The sequence below is a fragment of the Phoxinus phoxinus genome (genome assembly GCF_949152265.1).
Source record: "Phoxinus phoxinus genome assembly, chromosome: 1".
Taxonomy (NCBI): Eukaryota; Metazoa; Chordata; class Actinopteri; order Cypriniformes; family Leuciscidae; genus Phoxinus; species Phoxinus phoxinus.
Window position 1 is genome coordinate 39,366,603 of NC_136876.1, and position 19,432 is coordinate 39,386,034.

The 19,432-nt window shown below is 36.5% G+C and overlaps 1 protein-coding gene across 2 annotated transcripts in view; it reads left to right on the forward strand.

Annotated features, from left to right (window-relative positions):
* The window catches only part of tbc1d16 (TBC1 domain family, member 16), a 35,852-nt gene extending 26,301 nt beyond the window's left edge, over positions 1-9,551 (forward strand). For both annotated transcript variants that reach the window (XM_079631035.1, XM_079631034.1), the window contains exons 7-12: positions 145-293; positions 3,078-3,212; positions 3,951-4,137; positions 5,446-5,625; positions 6,452-6,598; positions 7,438-9,551. In XM_079631035.1, coding sequence (XP_079487161.1) covers positions 145-293; positions 3,078-3,212; positions 3,951-4,137; positions 5,446-5,625; positions 6,452-6,598; positions 7,438-7,704 — 1,065 coding nt within the window. In that variant the 3' untranslated portion in view covers positions 7,705-9,551. The remainder of the gene's footprint in view (positions 1-144; positions 294-3,077; positions 3,213-3,950; positions 4,138-5,445; positions 5,626-6,451; positions 6,599-7,437) is intronic.
* The last annotated feature ends 9,881 nt before the right edge of the window (positions 9,552-19,432 follow it).

Here is a 19,432-nt window from a genome sequence, read left to right on the forward strand (position 1 = left end):
TGACAGCTGTCACTCAACATTACTTGTCTAAGTTGCTCTTTTCAGCTATGCTCAATTGGATTGCCATTATTGTAACAATGTTTGTCTGAGATGTGCGGATCATGTTTAGAGGTTCTGTATAATTCTGACGGGCGTTTCTATCAGGCGATCTTCTTCGGGGGCATCGATCCGTCCATCCGTGGCGAAGTGTGGCCCTTCCTGCTGCACTACTACAGCTACGACTCGTCCTCTGAGGAGCGCGAAGCCTGGAGACTGCAGAAGCGTGTGGAGTACCAGGAGATCCAGCAGAGGAGGTTAGTGGTTAGACTAAACTCTTACAAGAACAGGTTCTATATAGAACCTTAAAGAGTTCTGTGTTCCCTCAACACTGTTCCTGTGTCCGCCCTCGAACCGCTCCGTTGGTTCCGGACAGGAGAGATCGGTTCAACTCCGGTCCTAAATACTTGCTGGTCTCGAACTGAGCTGTCTATGGCGTTGCACTTCATTGCTTTTTATATTTAAATCTATAAATCTGTGCCTAAAATTAAGGCTCGCCAAGCGCCAAATGCGAGTAACGTTGGCCAGTAACATTTTTATGAATCTAACAATGCAATGTACTTAACGACTCTTGGGACAGTTAATGATATGTCAATGCTTTTGTGTTCTCTCGTTGGAGTTTTCCAGGGGAACGTAAACGTTTTGTGAATGAACGCAAAAGCATGGAAGTATATTTTTTCCTCCCATCTCATATATTTCCATATGTTGTAGATGTGGTTGAATTAAATTGAGTAAAGTATTGCGATATACCCAAGAATTGCCCGTATTGATGATTTGAAGCACATTGTTGGATCATTGAAAGAAATTATTTTGGTCATATATTTATTTTTCAAAAGTATGTATAAATCAAAATGGTTTTCATCAGCAATTTCACCGGCAAGCTTAAAATCTAATTAAAATAATATTATAATTCTTTCTGTTTAAAGCCTATTAAACTGTATTTAATGTAAAAGCTCTTTCTTGTATGCTTCAGAATATCAACTGTTTATCGAGGAGAATGGTGACTTCTCTCCTCTGACTTTTGATGACTTACAGTATGCGATACACCCAGTTGTTAGATTGCTCACTTTTGTTTGAGTTGGCTGGCTGACATAACCTGTTGTTTACAAAATGTGATATTTCTGGAGCCTGAAACTGGAGACTTTCTATGTAAACTGAGCTGCTGTGACCCATCAGGCCAGCTAATCCTGGAGCTTTAGTTAGCTAGATTGTGTTTGTGGTTGTGGTTGGTGAATCATTCAGAGCCTCAGCATGGCATGAGTGTAGCAGTGGCTTTAGTACACCTTTAAACCTCTTGCTTTTGTTCTCAGTCGTATCTCTGCTGCAATCTGATGAAAACGTTTGGCTCCTTAAGCATTATTTGGCTGCAGATAGTCACTTTTGTTGTTTCAATAAGAAACTCAGAAACTCAAATTGCTCAAATTGTCAACATATGTTGTTTTCCTACTTAAATATAGGAATCGATGAACAACCACATTTATTACATGGTCATTTGACACTGACAGTGATTATTACTTACATTTTGTCTTTTTATATATATATATATATATATATATATATATATATATATATATATATATATATATATATATATATATATATACAGCAAGTTTTTACATCCAATGTGAGTCTCTGAAGGATTTTCTTGCAGCTGTGGTGTCAACCGAGCCATAACCAATCAATAATTGTGTGCAGATGTATGCACTCTGTGGCTTAATGTGTTTCAGAGGAAATAATTAACTCAATCTATTAAATCATTGTCATTCCATTGATAGGCCGCTTATAATTGTGTTTTAGATTTAAGCACATTTTCAATCTTTATTTCTAGCACAGCTGCAGTATACATTATGATACTATAGCACTTTAAAACATTATTTCATTATAGACTTATATAGATATAATATATAAATATATATAAAATAAATCACTAAATAAAATACACTATTTTTAGCTGTCAGTCACAAAGATGATTTATTTGTGTGTGTGTGTGTGTGTGTGTGTGTGTGTGTGTGTGTGTGTGTGTGTGTGTGTGTGTGTGTGTGTGTGTGTGTGTGTGTGTGTGTGTGTGTGTGTGTGTGTGTGTGTGTGTGTGTGTGTGTGTGTGTGTGTGTGTGTGTGTGTGTGTGTGTGTGTGTGATATATATATATATACACACACACACATACAGCTAAAAAATATATATATGTGTGTATGTGTATATAAACAATTTTTAATTGACTGCCAGCTAAAAAATATTTATTTTACGATATATATATATATAAATATTTGTGTGTATATGTGTGGAATTCTACCACAGTTAAGAAATTAAAATGTCTTAAAAATAAATTAAAGTTAATTGAAATATTGTAAAACAAAAATACATTTTGAAATATTTATATAACAAAAGGGTAGTAAAAATATGTACAACTTGTAAAACAGGATTTCAGTGTTCGTATTGAAGCGTTGAATTGTAGTAATTAGTGTGTGTGTGTGTGTGTGTGTGTGTGTGTGTGCGCGCGTGTGTGTGTTGCTGAGCAGTGAGCGCTTTAAGCCTCAAGAGGCCAGAGGGGGAGTCAGAGAGCGATGTGGGAATAGTTCACACAAACACAGGTCTCGAAACACTTACATGAAGTTGCATCAGGTCTGGCATCAATTCCAGCAAAACAAACAGTGTTAATGAAATCCCACCTGCTTGTTATGAGAATGTCTATAGCCAGAGGGACCGCAATGTTCAGGACGGGAATGTTTTCACGTTAGACACGGTGCTTGATGTTCTGTTCTGTTTTCACCTCAGACACGGTGCTTGATGTTCTGTTCTGTTCTGTTCTGTTACCCCCCTTTTCCCGCTTCTTTTTTCCTTCTTTTTTTCTTTTCTTTTGTTTTAATTTTAATAAGAAATCCTTTTTTGTTTTTTTCGTTTTGTTTTTTTCTGTTCTGAGTCCTGGCTCTAGTTTTGCATCGACTCTTCAGAACTGCCCTATTTATTCACCTCATAAATTTAGTAGTTTTTTTTTTTTTTTTGTAGTGGTTGAACTTTCCCGTTTCTCCATTCCCTGTACAGGCTGTCCATGAGTCCAGAGGAGCACAGTGAGTTCTGGAGGAAGGTCCAGTTCACTGTTGATAAAGATGTTGTCAGAACCGACCGAAGCAACATGTTCTTCAGAGGAGAGAACAACCCCAATGTAGAAATCATGAGGTTAGAGAACCACTAATCCATTCATCCATCTTCCCAAATAAATATTTGTGTACATGGTTAACACTTTACTGTAAGGTCCTGTATGTTAACATTAGTTAACTGCAAGTCAACATGAACTGACTATGAATAATCTTGGTTAATTTCAACATTTACTAATGCAATCTTAAAATCAAAAGTTGCACCTGTTAATATTATTTAATATTAAGAGTTAACATGAACTAACAATGAATAGTTGCATAATTATTAACTAAAGTTAACAAAGATGAATAAATAGTAAAACAAATCTATTGCTCAATGTTACTTAATGTTAGTTAATGCATTAACTAACCGTAACTAATGGGACCTTATTGTAAAGTGTTACTATTTATATATATGAAAACATCAGGTTGACAGAATTTTCTAGAATTTAAGCTCCTTAGTCATACTTTAAAATGCCATTATATTAGATTAGATTAGAGATAGACTTAATAATTATTAAATTATTGTAAATATGACTTTTAATAATAATCATATTATGTTATCTAATTATCTAATTATACCATTTGAGGCCACTGTGGCTATAATTTTTATGTTTGGTTATGGCTATTTCAGGGTACTATGTACCGGTAATAAATCTGTGGCATTCCATTAATGATATATAATAATTGATTCAACAAAAAGCATGTGTTTGTTTTATATGATTATTTATCTAAATAAGGTTCACTAAAGTTGTATTTTCCATCTCTCTCTCTCTCTCAGACGTATCCTGTTGAACTATGCTGTGTTTAACCCAGACATGGGCTACTGTCAGGGAATGTCAGACCTGGTGGCTCCTCTTCTGACGGAGATCCAGGATGAGAGCGACACGTTCTGGTGCTTCGTGGGTCTCATGGAGAACACCATCTTCATCAGTTCCCCTAGAGATGAGGATATGGAGAGGCAGCTGGTGAGGATCTCTCACACCTACAACTGCCTAGTCAATGGATCATTCACATGTTCTCTCTTATAGTTGTGATTTAAGAGTAAATATTGTTAATATGGTTATGTAAATATTTTATTTTTATTCAATTTAGCATGTTATTTCCTATTGTTAAGTTACATCACATAGATGTTCTCACAACAGCACAACATTCTAGAAATATTTAAGTGATGTATTTGAGGTTTTATGTTATTTTTAGCTTGAGTTGAGTTGTATAGCACATTTAATAATGTCAGGACTGGCCAAAGTGCTGCACAACCAAGAATATGTTTTGAGTTGTAGCAATAAAAAAAAGATATAAAACAAAACAAGACATTCACAAATTTAGAAAGTAATGCAATCAGTCCCTACATTTTGATCTCAACAATTCAGAAACTTGTTAATCTAACTCATAAGCCAATGTAGAAAGATGCATCTAAAGCGAAGATTTTAAACTTGTATAGAAGAGGAAGATCGTAAGTACGAGGGCAAGCTATTCCATAATTGAGGTGCTGCCACCGATAATGATCCTCTTACGTTTTAAACACGTCTTACAGTAGGTACAGACATCAACAGGGTATTGGATGACCTTAAAGACCTTATTGGTCTGATGGTAAGAAAGAAGATAAGATAAATAGTGTGGTGTCAAACCATTCAAGGACTATAAACAAAAAGTCTTAAATTGGATTCGATACTTAACGGGGAGCCAATGCAAACTAGCCAATACGGGTGTAATACGTTCCCTCTTTCTTGTACTCATTAAAAGTCTGGCCGCAGCATTTTGGACCAACCGAAGAAGAGAAAGACCAGATTGAGAGACCCCTAAATACAATGAATTGCAATAGTCCAATCTCAATTAAATAAATGCCATCATGTTCTCGTCATGTTCTCATCTGATTTAAGCAGAATGTAAAGCTGAATATTGTCTACATAACAATGATATGAAGTCTGATGCTTATGAAAAATATTGGCTAATAGGAGCAGATACAGGGGGAACAAAACGGGGCCTAGAATCGAACCCTGCAGCACACCACATGTACAAGCAAGAAAAAGGAGGAAAGGTTTTCAATAGCTTCTGAAAAAGTTATCCCCTTAAGATAGGACGCAAACCCATTTAAAGCTGATCTCCTGATGCCAACGTACTGCTCAAAATGTTTTCTAAGTATTGAATGATCAATTGTGTCGTAGGCTGCACTAAGGTCCATAAGAGCCAGAATAACACATTTACCCGAATCAAGCTCAAAAATACGTTTTTTTTTTTTTTTTTTGCATGACAATCTGCATATGTGTGTCCAGATGTACCTAAGGGAGCTCTTGCGGTTGATGCTGCCTCGCTTCCACCAGCATCTGACCCGGTTGGGTGAGGATGGGCTTCAGTTGCTGTTTTGCCACCGTTGGGTTCTCCTGTGTTTCAAACGCGAGTTCCCTGATGCCGAAGCCCTGCGCATGTGGGAGGCCTGCTGGGCACACTATCAGGTAGTTTAGTTTGTTAGTCCATAATGTTTAGTCCATAATAGGGCTCCAGTGAGCTTAACCGATTTCACACAATATTATTATATAGTTGTATATTATAACAGTACATAGAACATGTCCCATTTTCATTCAAAGACCTTAGTAAAATAACATTGCTTTATGTAATGTATTTCTGTAATAAAATTAATTTCTGGTGCTCTTCAACTCATTCTTCATAATTATGTTGATGACAATTAAATCAGCAGAATGTGCATAACAAAGTAAAGATAGCGTTGAAAAGTTTTCCTAGGATAAATGTTACGTATTAAGTGGTAATGTTAGTTTTTACTGACTGTATTTGACTGCAGAGGTTTATTTCTCTTTTTTTGATTCTTACTGTCAAAATTCTGGGAGATTTTGGGTGAAAGTTTAAACCAGTGCATGATGTAGAAATGAAGCCATGGAAAGCAAGACTGAGTTGTTCCTTAAATGCACTTCCGTTGGATAAAACAGGGGGACATGCTAATGCTTCCCCTTCAGATAAGCGAATGGGTGTCTGTATGATTTTAAGGATCTGCAGAGTGTCTAATGAAGATGAGATGCTAATTATCATGCTTCCACAGAATCCATTTGCATATATTGGCATGGTAATAACGAGGTGATTTTGGGGAGCAAAGTGGTTTGTCTCCGTGTTGGCCCCTCATTTGCATGTCAGCATTTACTGCTTTTTAATTGGCTCATTTGGCCTTCGTGATTGGTCTAGCTTATGCAATCTGTCTTTTAATTGGTTGTTTTCGCTCTGTGTTTGGTGCAGGGTTTGCAATTGTATGTTTTCTGTGTTCTCTGACAGACGGACTACTTCCACCTGTTCCTGTGTGTAGCCATCATTGTGCTGTACGGCGATGATGTCACAGAGCAGCAGCTTGCCACAGATCAAATGCTGCTGCACTTTAGTAACCTCTCCATGCACATGAATGGAGAACTGGTGCTGAGGAAGGTATGAACACACACACACACACACACACACTGACAGAGCTCCTCATGGTTATGTATGCTGTGTCTTTTTGTCATGCTGAGGTGATGCATCTCTCTACCGCTGCATACAAAACATATTTTTTCTCACAGCAACAAAAGTTAGTATGCCAAACCAGTTTTGGTGTCCAAACCAACATGGTGTCATCTCTGACTAAATGTTTCTCAAAAATCTAAATTGTCTCATAGTGATTATGATAGAAGCAGTCGCACATCATATTACCAACAAGCAGACTTGGTTGAGCAACTGATAATGTTAAAGAAATTGTTCGGCCAAAAATAAAAACCTGTATTATTCAGTGGAACACAAAAAAGTGCATTTTTAAAAAAGATTCTGTTATTAATTTCAGGTTTCTTTCCTGAATAAAAGGAAGTCGAATAATAATATAAATAATGTAGTCTAATAATAAAATATAAAAACTACAGAAAGGAAAAAGAAAAAAAGTTCAGAGAGCAACTTAAAAATATCCTTTTGTGTTCCACGGAAGAAAGCAAGCAATATGAGTTTGGAACGACATAAGAGTTTGTAAATTATGATGAAGTTATGTATTTAGGTGAATTATTTATTTTAATGGGGCACTGAATTGATTACTGAATGAGTTACCTCGACAAGTTATCTCTTGATATGTAGATTAAACATTAATTATTTTGCACATTTTATTTACATTATTTGTTTACATTTATGCATTTGTCAAAATAATATAATATAAATATTTATTGACCTGTTTTTGTCTGTAATTTTTGCCATTCCCTGCAGTCAATCTCTCTTTCTCTGTCGTTCTCTCTCATTGTGTCTAACCTTAGGCACGTAGTCTGCTCTACCAGTTCCGCCTTCTTCCCAGAATTCCCTGCAGCTTGCACGACCTGTGTAAACTGTGCGGGCCCGGAATGTGGGATAGCCGTTACATCCCGGCCATAGAATGTTCCGGAGAGCATCCCGACTCTCAGAGCTGCCCCTATGGAGGCACCGCCACCCCCGAGAGCCCACCCTTACCCAGCCCCAACCAGCCCAACCAGGGCAAGAGGGGCTCCAAGACACGAGACATTTTCACTTTCCGCAAGCACTCTTGACTCCAGCACGCCTCAGGAACGCTGTTACCCATAAGGCTTAGCCTCGAGCCGCCATTCAGAGTGCTGGGATTTCAGGTTCGTCGCAGCTGTACTCGACGTCTGGTGTGTGTGAAACATCGATGCGTTCTGGGGTACCGATGTTGACGGCCTCTTTTGGAGGTTGAGCAACATCATTAACTTGTCACATCAATAATTCAAAAGTACAATTATCACAAACAATCATGTGTAAGTCTTCATCCATCTTTCACGAAGTCACATCTAGCGAACTGACATCTCAGAATGTTTTTGCCTTTGTTTTTTATATCTACTATGTATGCATGTGTTAATGTTTGTGTGTGGTATGTCGAAGGAAGTTTGTGTCTTCGGTTTAGTTTGAGCACTTATTTTTGTTTCTATTGTGTGCAAAACTATGAAACAAACAATCATCCAAAATGAAGTGGGATGCTGTTATCAGTGGCTCTCTGATATTTACGATCATCTATGCCTTTCATATCCTCACAATAAATATGATGATATATAGATGAGAAAATATATTTCTCTTCTCACTGAGTCACCTGGTTTGAGAGCTTGAACTCAATGTGAAATCAAAATTGACTTCTTTTTTTTTACTTTATACATATATTGTGCACAATTCATCAAAAAAGCACCAAAAGATGATTTTGAGCTGGAGCAAATGTGATTTAACCTTTTAGTTATTACCATTATTTGCTAGAACAAGTCATTAGTCTTTCTGACATGTTTACTTTAGTAGTTAAAGGAATAGGGTTCAGTCTAAGTTGAGCTCAATCTACAGCATTTGTGGCATAATTTTGATTACCACAAAAAAATGTTTTTTGACTCATCTCTTGTTTTCTTTAAAAATTGAGAAAAAATGTCATTGGTAATTTGAAGAAACCTTTTTCCATAAAGTCGTACTGTTTATTAAAGTCACATGTTTTCGGCCAATCTGATGGACGTTCTGTGTTTAGCTTGGAAAACTATTAAATAAAATATTTAAGAATGAAGCTTATAATTTTATAAAAGCACAAATTAATTATCCTGTCAAAAAAAAATTATTTGAGCTGTAAAGCTGTTAAAATAATCATATTTACTGTCCATTCGGGTTTGTGTTGCATTAAGCATTTTTCTTTAACATTAAAATCATATTATCATGGACATTGTTTCCATTTTGTGGCTATTTTGAAGCAGTATTTTGAATGAATTGGCCCCATTTACTTTCATCATAAGGGCCTCATTAATTGTTTTAATGTAATACTTTTTGTGATAATCAAACATGTCACAAGTACACTGTAAAAATGATATAATCAATAGGTTAAGTTATGACAAACAATATGTTTTTACATGGCTTTTTTTTTTATAAGTCATACAAGATTCAACTCATTTTTTAAGTCTGTTTAATGTAATTTATGTTTAAACATCCAAGTTGATTATACTTAACTTTAAACTGTTCCTGCAGTCAATAATTTAATCCTTTAAAAATTAAAACCAAAATTACATACATTTTTTTCCTTGGGAAAAAGGGTTCTTCATGCCTTAAAATATCTTGAATGGTACTCTACACCCTTGCCTCATTTAGTATAGCGGTTCAATGAATATTAGCCCCGCCTCCACTCACTCACACCAGCTCATAGATCCGTTGACATCACACGTTGACGCGATTGGTTACAATGTAGTTTGTGACATCAGAAACACCAGTGTGTTTTTAGACTCTCTTTGGTTTTCTGCAGTTTTAAAGAGAAAATACTCAGCAATGGTTTTGACTTAAGAATTTGCACATGGTTTGTCTTAAAACACATTAAAAACACCATATTAGAGATATAAACAACATTAAAAGCTTGATTTTCACCACAGGAGGACTTTAAGAGAGCAACTTTTTTTCTTTATTTTGTCAACCTTTTTTGTCAACTTTGTCTTTGTTTAAACCTGGAATGTAACTTTTAAAATATTGTAAATTCATTATTAGATTTACCATCTGAGCATTATGTAGGCATATATAAGCTTAGCCTAATATAGACATATAAATCCTAAAAATGTGTAGGCTATTTGTGTGTGTGTGTGTGTGTTTTTGTTGTGAAATGTTGCGCTCGTGTTGTAAACCCGCAGCTATAGCAGAAGGTCTTAATCTTCTTCTCCAGAACAGAATGAGCTTAAATCCAAAACCCCAAGAGGGAGTTTGACTTTAATTAGTTTATCTAGTGATGTCGGTTCGGTTGAATGGTTGAAAGAGCGCGTGGCGCGCGCACTCAGAGATTAGACGCCGCGCGGTTGAGTGCGAGTGCATGAACGTGAAGGTGCCTGGCGTCTTTGCGTGTCCCCAGAGCCTCTTTTAAAGGCAGATATCGGCAAATTGCTGTCAAAAGGTAACATTAGTCTCTTCAAGACCAGCTCTGCCTCTCAACATGCAGTCTCCGTAAATGACGGACATTATGGGCTTTCGTTTAGCCATAGCCATTAGGCGACCGGGCGTGCTGCTCTCTCGAGTCCCAGCGAGCATTTAGGCACTACCAGTGCCGAGAGATCTAAAAAGGGTACTAATGAAATAATTAGAGGATGTGCTGAGCCACTTTTCATTTATGTTATCTGCCTTCTGCTTTACAGTTTTGTTTTAATGCGTCGAAGCTGTTGCTGATTGCGTTACAGTTTCATTTAACGTTACTGTTGATAGGGAGAATATCATGCTCACTCATCTACTTTTAGCAACATCAGATTTCTGCCCAATTAATCACCGCGACACAAAGGACACGTTTTTGCGTTTAATGTCAGCATGGAATCAAAATGGACAATTCTTGTTTGTTTGTTTGTTTTTTTATTTAATTTTAAACCGTATTTATTATCATATTATATTATTTATCCGTGGACATTATTATTAGTTTTAATTCAGGTGTCTGCGTATAGTCTTTGATCAATATAACGTCCCCGTGTTTATTGGCGTGAGGGCGGGGCAAACTGTCACTCACAGGAGATCGACCAATAGCAAACCACAACCATCCAATCAATTCCTGATGGACAAAATCAAGTCCCACCCTACATTTTTTCTTGAAGCTATTTTACTCAGATAACTCAGACAGACTACATCACAATGCGGACTCTGAGCAATTTGTTCATGTTTGAGTTTGTTTGTCTTCGTAAAAAGGAAGCTCATTCATAACAGTCTGTATATAATGAAATTCTACAGTATACATATTTAAGCTTGTAGGTTGGTTCGCTGATTCTATGTGTTGAAGGCAGTTTATTTGCAAAACTAGCAAATTAGCTTGTGTCATTTGTTTTCCGTTGACTTGCAAAAACGTCAGAACACATAATGGCAATGAACAAACTATTTTTGGTACAAACATGAACACACACACACACAAAAGCAAACACTTAGCCAACTAAAGACCCAGATAATGGCAGCTAATATGAGCATTTAGTCAATGTACTTGTTCAAATATACAGGTTGGAGGTTTGGGATAAGGTTTAATTTCCTTTGGCTTTCCATAATGGCTTTCCAAGAATACCTTTTCCATTTCCTGTGAGTGAGCTATTTCAGGAAAGCAAAATCTGATAAAAACACGACCCGGGTAACAACGTGAAGATATCATAAGCCATTTCACGTCCATCCTTGATTGTATTCAGAGGGATCATGTTGCTTTTATTAAATGAAACCTGTGTCCTCGCTCAACATTACAGCTTTAATAGTGCATTTGTCATGGATTATCACAAAAAAGCTTTTTGGAAAAAATGCCAGACCTTATGAAAGTGGCTTTTATTGTGTGTGTGAGTGTGCACGTGTGATTTCCACGATGAAACTACTTTAAGTCTTTGGTTTCCCCGTCGTGGATCTCCCTCAGACCTGTCGCTGTGTCTTCTCTGCCTCTTTGAATGGCAGGGCAGGTTGCAGACGAGACCCCTATGGTGAAACTGCACTGACTGCTGTGTTATTGCCCCTAATTATCAATTATCAGGGCCAGACTGGCCCACCTGAGGCAAGCTGCTGTGCTAATAAACCCAGGTCATTTGGAGCAGCCATGAGGTGACTGACAGCAAGACTGATGTGATGGGCCTTTCTCTTGGATTTCTTCATCAAGAAATCATGGCTTCACCAATCATTGACGTCAAAACGTCAAGAGTGTGTGTGTGTATTTAGTTCAGTCATGAAACTCTAGAGGGCGCAGGTCCTTTACATGCAATCTGCAAGCAATCACGCCATTACTGTAATGATAATCAAGGAGTTTTGCCCGCAACAATCACAAAAAAACTCCGCGTTTTTCTGGAGGGACTGATTACCGCATGGCACAAGCTGATTTGCAGCTGTTGATCCTGCAGCCAATGAGATTGCTTGCTCAACATTTAAATAGTCTGGTTCAATGTGTGCTGTAAGCTAGTCCTGCGGAGCGCTATCAGAGATCCTCTGAAACCCTCCACCTCCCCCAGCTCCACCTGCCTAGATCTGCTACGGGATTTATGCATGGTCATGTTCAGCAGCAGCAGATCTTACATGCTCACAGCAGTGTGTCTGCGTATCTATTAGCAGTAGCAAGCAGAAGCAGCAGCATAGCACCAGATAGTCCACCAATATGTAAATATTACTGCTAATTAAGTTGGGAATAATTAAGTTTTTATTTTGTTTTCTTCAATGTTTATCCTTCAGAAATCATTCTGTGCTCAATTATTAATAATGTAATAATTAATAGTCATTTTTTACGTGATACAGATTTATGAGTCTTTGAAAGTTCAAAAGAACAGCATTTATTTGAAATAGAAATGTTTTGTAACATTATAAATGGCTTTACTGTCAATGTAATGCATCATAGCTGGATAAAGGTAAAAACTTACTTAACCTAAACTCTTGAATGGTAGTGTATCGCAGTTACCACAAAAATATGAAGCAGCACCACTGTTTTCAACATTTATAATCATGTTTCTTAAGCATGAAATTATCATATTAAATTGATTTCTGAAGGACCATGTGACACTGAAGACTGGAGTAATGCTGAAAATTCAGCTTTAACATCACAGGAATAAATTTAAGCTTAAAATGTATTCAAATAAATAACATTTACTGTTAAATTGTACAAATATTATATAATATTTCAGTTTTTACTGTATTTTACATCCAACAATTGCAGCCGTGGTGAACATAAGAGACTTCTTTCAAGAACATTATACCAGCAAAAATTATTATTGACTTGTAGCCTATTTATTTATGTGTGTGTATATATATATATATAGGGATAGGATGGAAAAGTCAGAAAAAAAGCAGTGTGGTCAGCAATTATAGAATTATAATTTCTTTGCAAAAAAAAAAAAGGCTTTTCATTTGATATTCTCTCTTAATCAAATATAAGCCTTCATTTCTGATCTTTGCCTTTATTTTTTTAGACGATTGTAAAAAGATAACTGGTCTGTATGTTTAAACAGCCTGGTTAATGCATACGGATACTTTGCTTTTAGCCCCTCGTGATCCCAGGCTGCACTATTAGCCTATATGTTATTGAGCATTGTTTGTGTGTGACAGAGCAAAATAGAAATTCCCAAGTGTTTAATTATCTGTTTACTCTTTGAATGCAATGTCAAAAATTAAAAAGCACCTTATTAATCTGCACTTTTGAACACAGACCAGTGTTATTTATACCATATGTATAGCCCTGCCCCTTTTCAGCGCTGCGCTCCTTTATTCTGTCTTCTGGTTTGTGTTTCCACAGCATGAAGGTAAGATCTTACGGATTTATGAATGAACCACTCGTTTTAAAATATTCCCAGTCTACTGACATCCAGTTCAAACATCACAATGCTCATGATAACTTTAGTTAACTCTACAATAAATAACTCACCAGCTCACTCTTCTACAGCGATGCCATAGAAATAAAAACGGAAGTTCAGATTCAAAATTATGAAGATTGCGGCTGCGCTTGTTTCTCTGGTGCATAATATCTGTATTTAATTATTATTTATTTAATATTTTAAAGTTTTAGTAATTTTTTGTGTTTTTGTCATTTTTATTAAATGTTTTTTTGTAATGTCTATATTGTTTTTATTCATTTTTGTTTCAGTTTTAGTTATTTTAGTACATCAAGCTAAAATGAATTATCATGAAAAATGCTTTCTTGGCAACTAGATGAAATAAGATCATTTAAAAAATATTAATTTCAAGCTACATTTTTTTCTACGGTTTTAGTTTTAGATAACTATAATAACCTGGCACCGACCCACAATTGTGCTGTCTCTTGAATTAATTGAACTCATAGTTAGAATAATAAAAAAAATGGTTAGTGATTTATTTGAATAAATTGGTTTCTCGTTCAGAACTGATTTTATGAAACTTTTAAGATTATCATGGATTATACTGATACGAATGCATAGATATAATCATTATCGTAACAGTATATGTGAACTTGTTCACATCAAGAGCAGAAACAAAACGTATAAAGGTCAATGTTGAATTTTTCTCATAAAACGCATTGATATGATAAGGTGGGCTCTGCTATTGTTCACATAAGAGGATTAGTAAAGAATACGTTTAATTATTCAACCGTACAGGCTTTGAAATAAATCCTGAGCATTCATGAATTTCAATAATGAAGAATTAAGCTCAACAGCAGAGAGATGCATCAAATCTTTATGAGATTTAAGCTAAAGAATGTTCCCAGTGGTCCTGGTGTGTTTCCAGCTGGTTATTTCCTTGGCGACGGTTTCCAGGGAGCTACTTTTAACTCCCAGATCAACTCTTACATCAGGTCAGATAAACAAGAGCACTTGAGCAGTTAAAGTGCCCTGTAAATACCCAGACCCACCCATACTGTACATCCTCCTGTTTTATAGATCTTATGATTATGCAGCAGGATTTCCCGGATTTTTACCTGGGCTCAGTTGATAGAAAAATTCATTTTGACGAAATAATGTTCCTGCTGCATGTCATTAAATGCATATCTGTCCTTTCATAACCCTTCTTCGACCCTCCCTGCTTTATCTGAAGCTGTTAATCAATTAGTACTGATTGGTCAGATCTTGATCAGCTGACAGCATTCACTAGGAAAGTCAGTTTAATAATCAAAAGGTCATTTTAGGACTTTGTAAGTAAGGCATCTGCTTTGCACAAGTGCGTTTTTGTTGTTTATTCATTTAGTTTCGTCAGGTTATGGTCTTTCTTTTAGATCATATCTTTCTTTTAGGTCTTTTCACATGTTGTCTTGAATGTGCACAGAATACAGTTCCAGTGTTGTATTGAACCTACAGGCAGTCACCAATGTGTTTTGGGAGAGAAGAGGTGTTCTCTCTGTATAATTATGAATCATAAGCACAGATGTTATCAAGTGTTTGAGGATTGTACACTGAACTCTTGCACGGATCTCTGTTGGACACCCACTCACACAAGGGATAGAAGGAACAGTGCTGATTTATTTATTTAATTATCTTTTTTTTGTAATCCTTTTTTGTAAATCTTTTGAAATGTGTAATCCGCCTGATTCAGGACTGAGAAAAGCCTATAGACACCAACCTTTTCCTTTCGAATGATCTTGAACTGTTATTATGGTCTAGCTAGGCTATATCCTCTTATTTGGCCATACTTCAAATACGGCAGTAATACTGAATTAACTGGAACTCCAAATGGGTAATTTTCAGGAAATGGTGTACTTTGTGAAAGGAAATGTGAAAAGGTTACTACTGAGCTTTTTTTTTTTCTGTCACCCTCAAGTAGGGCTATAACCAGCATACACACAAATACAATTCTACAACAGTCTCACAAAGTGCCATTCGTAACACTAATGCAAATCATATTATTTTAACCCAGTCAACATGGGTTTAGGATTTATACTTGTAATTGGAGTAAATGTTCAATGTGACTATACAAATGCCTATAAATCACACACATATAGGCTAGGCCTATTCCTGAAATAATATTAATAGCCCCCATGCTACTTCCCTTTTATAATGTTTTATGCAAACATTGAATGAATTTGAAATGTAGGTGTAGATAATGAATAGGATATGAATGTATGCGAGTTGTTTTATTCATATACATTTACAGCATTGACGTGATTCTGTGAGTCACAGTCCTCTCACGACGGGGGTTTCCACTGTCCACTCTCCCATATCCTCTCTGTCAGTAACGACTCTGAAATCGATTGAAAGAAGAAGATCGTGAAAACTTCTTGAGAGGGACAGATCGCGTGACTGAGGGTGTGTGTAGGGGTTGATACAGTGGGAACCGTGTGTGAGTCATTTGAAACGATGGATGAGCTGGCATTCGTGCCTGGCTCACCTGAGTGTTCACTCATTTAATTTGTGAAAATTGAATCAGGCCTACTGCTTTTGTCTACATTTGAACAGTAGGCCTATATTTTATCAAATGCTAGAGTTAAGCTTGTATCGATTTTCCCTAGGTATTTTGGCTTTTCGCATCAACAAAGTATTTTAAACGAGTAGAGCAGGGAATTGCTCCGTCCTAAACGGTTCTTTCTCGCTTGTAGGCTATGTATTGAAAGTCTTTTTAGAGAATGACTTAGTCCCAGACGGTTCTCCTTCTATTGTTGCCTATAAGCGCAGAAAAGTCGGAAATATTTAGGTGAATCGGCTCGTTCCCTCTCTCTCTCTTGTGTTTAGTTATGGAAATCCGAATCATTCGTCAAGCGTTTTGACCTAAGCTGGCTAGTGATTCATTCTTGAATTTCATTACGAAGAACTGGTTCATTTCTCTCAAGCGCTTGAAAGTTCAAATCATTTAAGTGTCCGAGTCACTCTAGTAAATCTAACGGTCATTTTCATATAGCGTGTTAAAGTTCGAATCGTTCTAGTGAATCGGTTCATCCTAAACGTATTTTGCTCCTTCATGTGTATTAAATTTGGAATTTCTAAATGAATCGCTTGAGTAAATCGGTTCATCCGGTTTTCTGTCTAGCGCTGCTATCCGATTCATTCTAGTGAATCGGTTTGTCCTAAAAGGTCTTCTCTTTTAAATGTAGCGCTGGTGTGTGTGTGTCTGTCTGTGTGTGCGTAGGCTATATGTTGCCTGCATACACATTTTGGTTTGATATTTTATTACCTAATGCACTGACATTGAGACATGGTCCAAGTATAGCCTGCGTTTTCAGACCACTGATGCATTGTAGCCTAGATCGTGGAATTCAGGGAGCATTGTATGTAATCCAAGGTCATACATTGTTTCTGATACTGTAGCCTATAGTTTTCTTTCATGGACATGAAAATATCTAAGATGTCTTTAGGATAGAGGATGTCATAGGAGAACTGCCACTAATCAGACAAATAAGTCTGTTGACTAACTTTTTCAGTCTCTGAGTTCTTGGATGAGCTCTTTTAAGTAAAATGCGATGATCTTGGCAGACCATAAATGTTTTGATTGTTCCACTTTCTGATAGCGACGGCGTACTCAAAATACAGTAAAATCTGTCCAAACTCCAGATTTGTCTCTAAGCCTTCCACTGCTGATTACTGTTCTTCCACTGAAAATCATTGTTCACATGGTCTCTCCAGGGAGCCAAAGTCTGCAATGAGACCAAACGAAAACCTGCCGTCCTTTCCATGACGCAGCAAAGTGAATAATACATGCAAAAGAATGAGTCTACTTCCGACCATGCCTTTTCTTGTCATCCGTTTCACAGCAATAGGATTAGTGCGTTTTACTCACTTTTAGGAGTGATTATGCCATAAATGAGTTTGGTGTGCTCATTTCAACACTGCGGATTAGAGATTTACTGTAAACAGGAAGTGTTGGTTTGCGTTTTCATCCTTAGTTTAGCATTTTTGACACTATCTTTTCTAAGTGCAAAATGTCTCATTCAGCAAATTATCAAATTGCAGCACAATAAATTGTAAATGGTCATTTCAGTCTTGAATATTAAATTTTCCATTAAAACGGCATCATGCTTCAATTTGGGAAGTTGGGAAAACACATAAAAAAAAAACAGCAGCATTTTCCATTGCATCTCTGTTTGGCTAACTTGTGACAGCACAGCAGTGTGATATTGTTGGTCCAAAATGTGTGTTATGTTCAAAATATAATACATTTTTCTTAGTCTGTGTGACTCAATAAGCCCCATGCGTTGGATAAAATGTAATTATGATCTGAGGAATGACACTCACTTCATGTTGTGAATGTGGACTTGGAAGAACAGATTGTCCAAAGCCCAGAGAACAATTTGTGGTTTCTGAAATGAAGTTGGGAAAAGCAATTGTTGGCACATAACACACAGCTGAGCACACGTGGCCGTCCTCCCCAGTGCACGATCCCTTGTTTTTCAGTCCTGCCGTCTCCAGAGACATGATTCGTCTGCTTCATTTGTCAACATTTTAACGGATAGGCCTAGACAATGTTATGCAATTTCACTTAAAGTATTTTGAGAATTTTAAAGGATTTTATATATTTTTCTCTCTTTTTTGTTATACAGACAAAATAAAATACATATGACTAGAAGAATATACTTGTTAAATTTGCAAATATGAAAGAACCTGATTACAGTAAAACATCTTTCAGGTTCTGGTGTAATTACAGGGTTCCTGCTGATTTTATGAAGTATACATATAAGACCTTTTTAAGACCAAGTAACGGAAACTTAAGAAATAAATTGAAGGAAAAACAATACATCAATATGTTCTCTAAATGTAAATGTTTAAGGAGAAATATGTTAAAAAATACATCATCCAGATGTTACTTTTTAATTCATTTTACTAAAAAAAGAAGAAGCTTGAATCGTTTTGCTCAAAACCACTACAATATGGTAATACTTTTTACTGATCAAACTGCAAAAAATATTCTAAAGATTCCTAAATCAAGATACATTTACTTCAGATCTAAAATGACATGAAATATGAAGTCTTGTTTTCTGTGAAATTGATCAAAATTAACTTTATGACTAAAACGAGAACAAATATCTGCCGATGGGCTCATAAAAAACAGCTTAATTTAGAAGTTTTGACAGATATGTGTTCTTGCTTTAAGCATAAACTCCATTTGATTACATTTTTCAAGACTTCATTTTACGTTTGCATCTCTAGTAAATTTTAAACTTGTTAAGATTGGAAAACTTGAACAAAAATACTGAGGAATTATTCATTTGCAATGCATGCAACATTTAATGCCATGACTTTATGAATTTAAGACTATCTGCTCTGGGTAAAGACCATTTTAAGACCTTCATTTGTGTAAGGGCAAATCAAGACCTTTTTAAGGCTCGCAGAAACCCTGTTGTTTCTTCATCATTTAGCTATTGTTTCATTATGAAGTTTAGGTCTTTAAAGATTTAGGTTTATCGCCAATAATTCAAATTTTTCTTAATATTTCAGACAATTGTCATGCAAGTGGCTTCTGTTCATCCATTCATTCGTGGTTTCCCTGCCTCATTCTCCTTCCTCTTTCATCCCTATGGGCTTCTGTGCACATGCCAGCGTTGCCAGTGGCAACCACAACTAAACAGATGCGGCAAGTGGGAACACAACACCTGGAACTCATTAAAGGAGGACGGGAAAGGGTCCCAGCATGGTGAGCCACGACTTCAGCCACACTATCAGGACTGACCAAAATAGTTCTCATACCCACGCGATTTTTTAACGCAAGTCTCACACATTCACAGAAAACGGCGTACTTCCGTGTTGCAAAATAAGGTGGATAGAGTAGATCAGCTCTCTGTTTTCAGTCTTTAGGAATGCTGTCTGGAGTGTTTAGGATGTTTTACAGGAACTGTTTGAGCAACATCGGGTGCACCTGGTCTCGTGAAATGTTTCTTTGGCCATT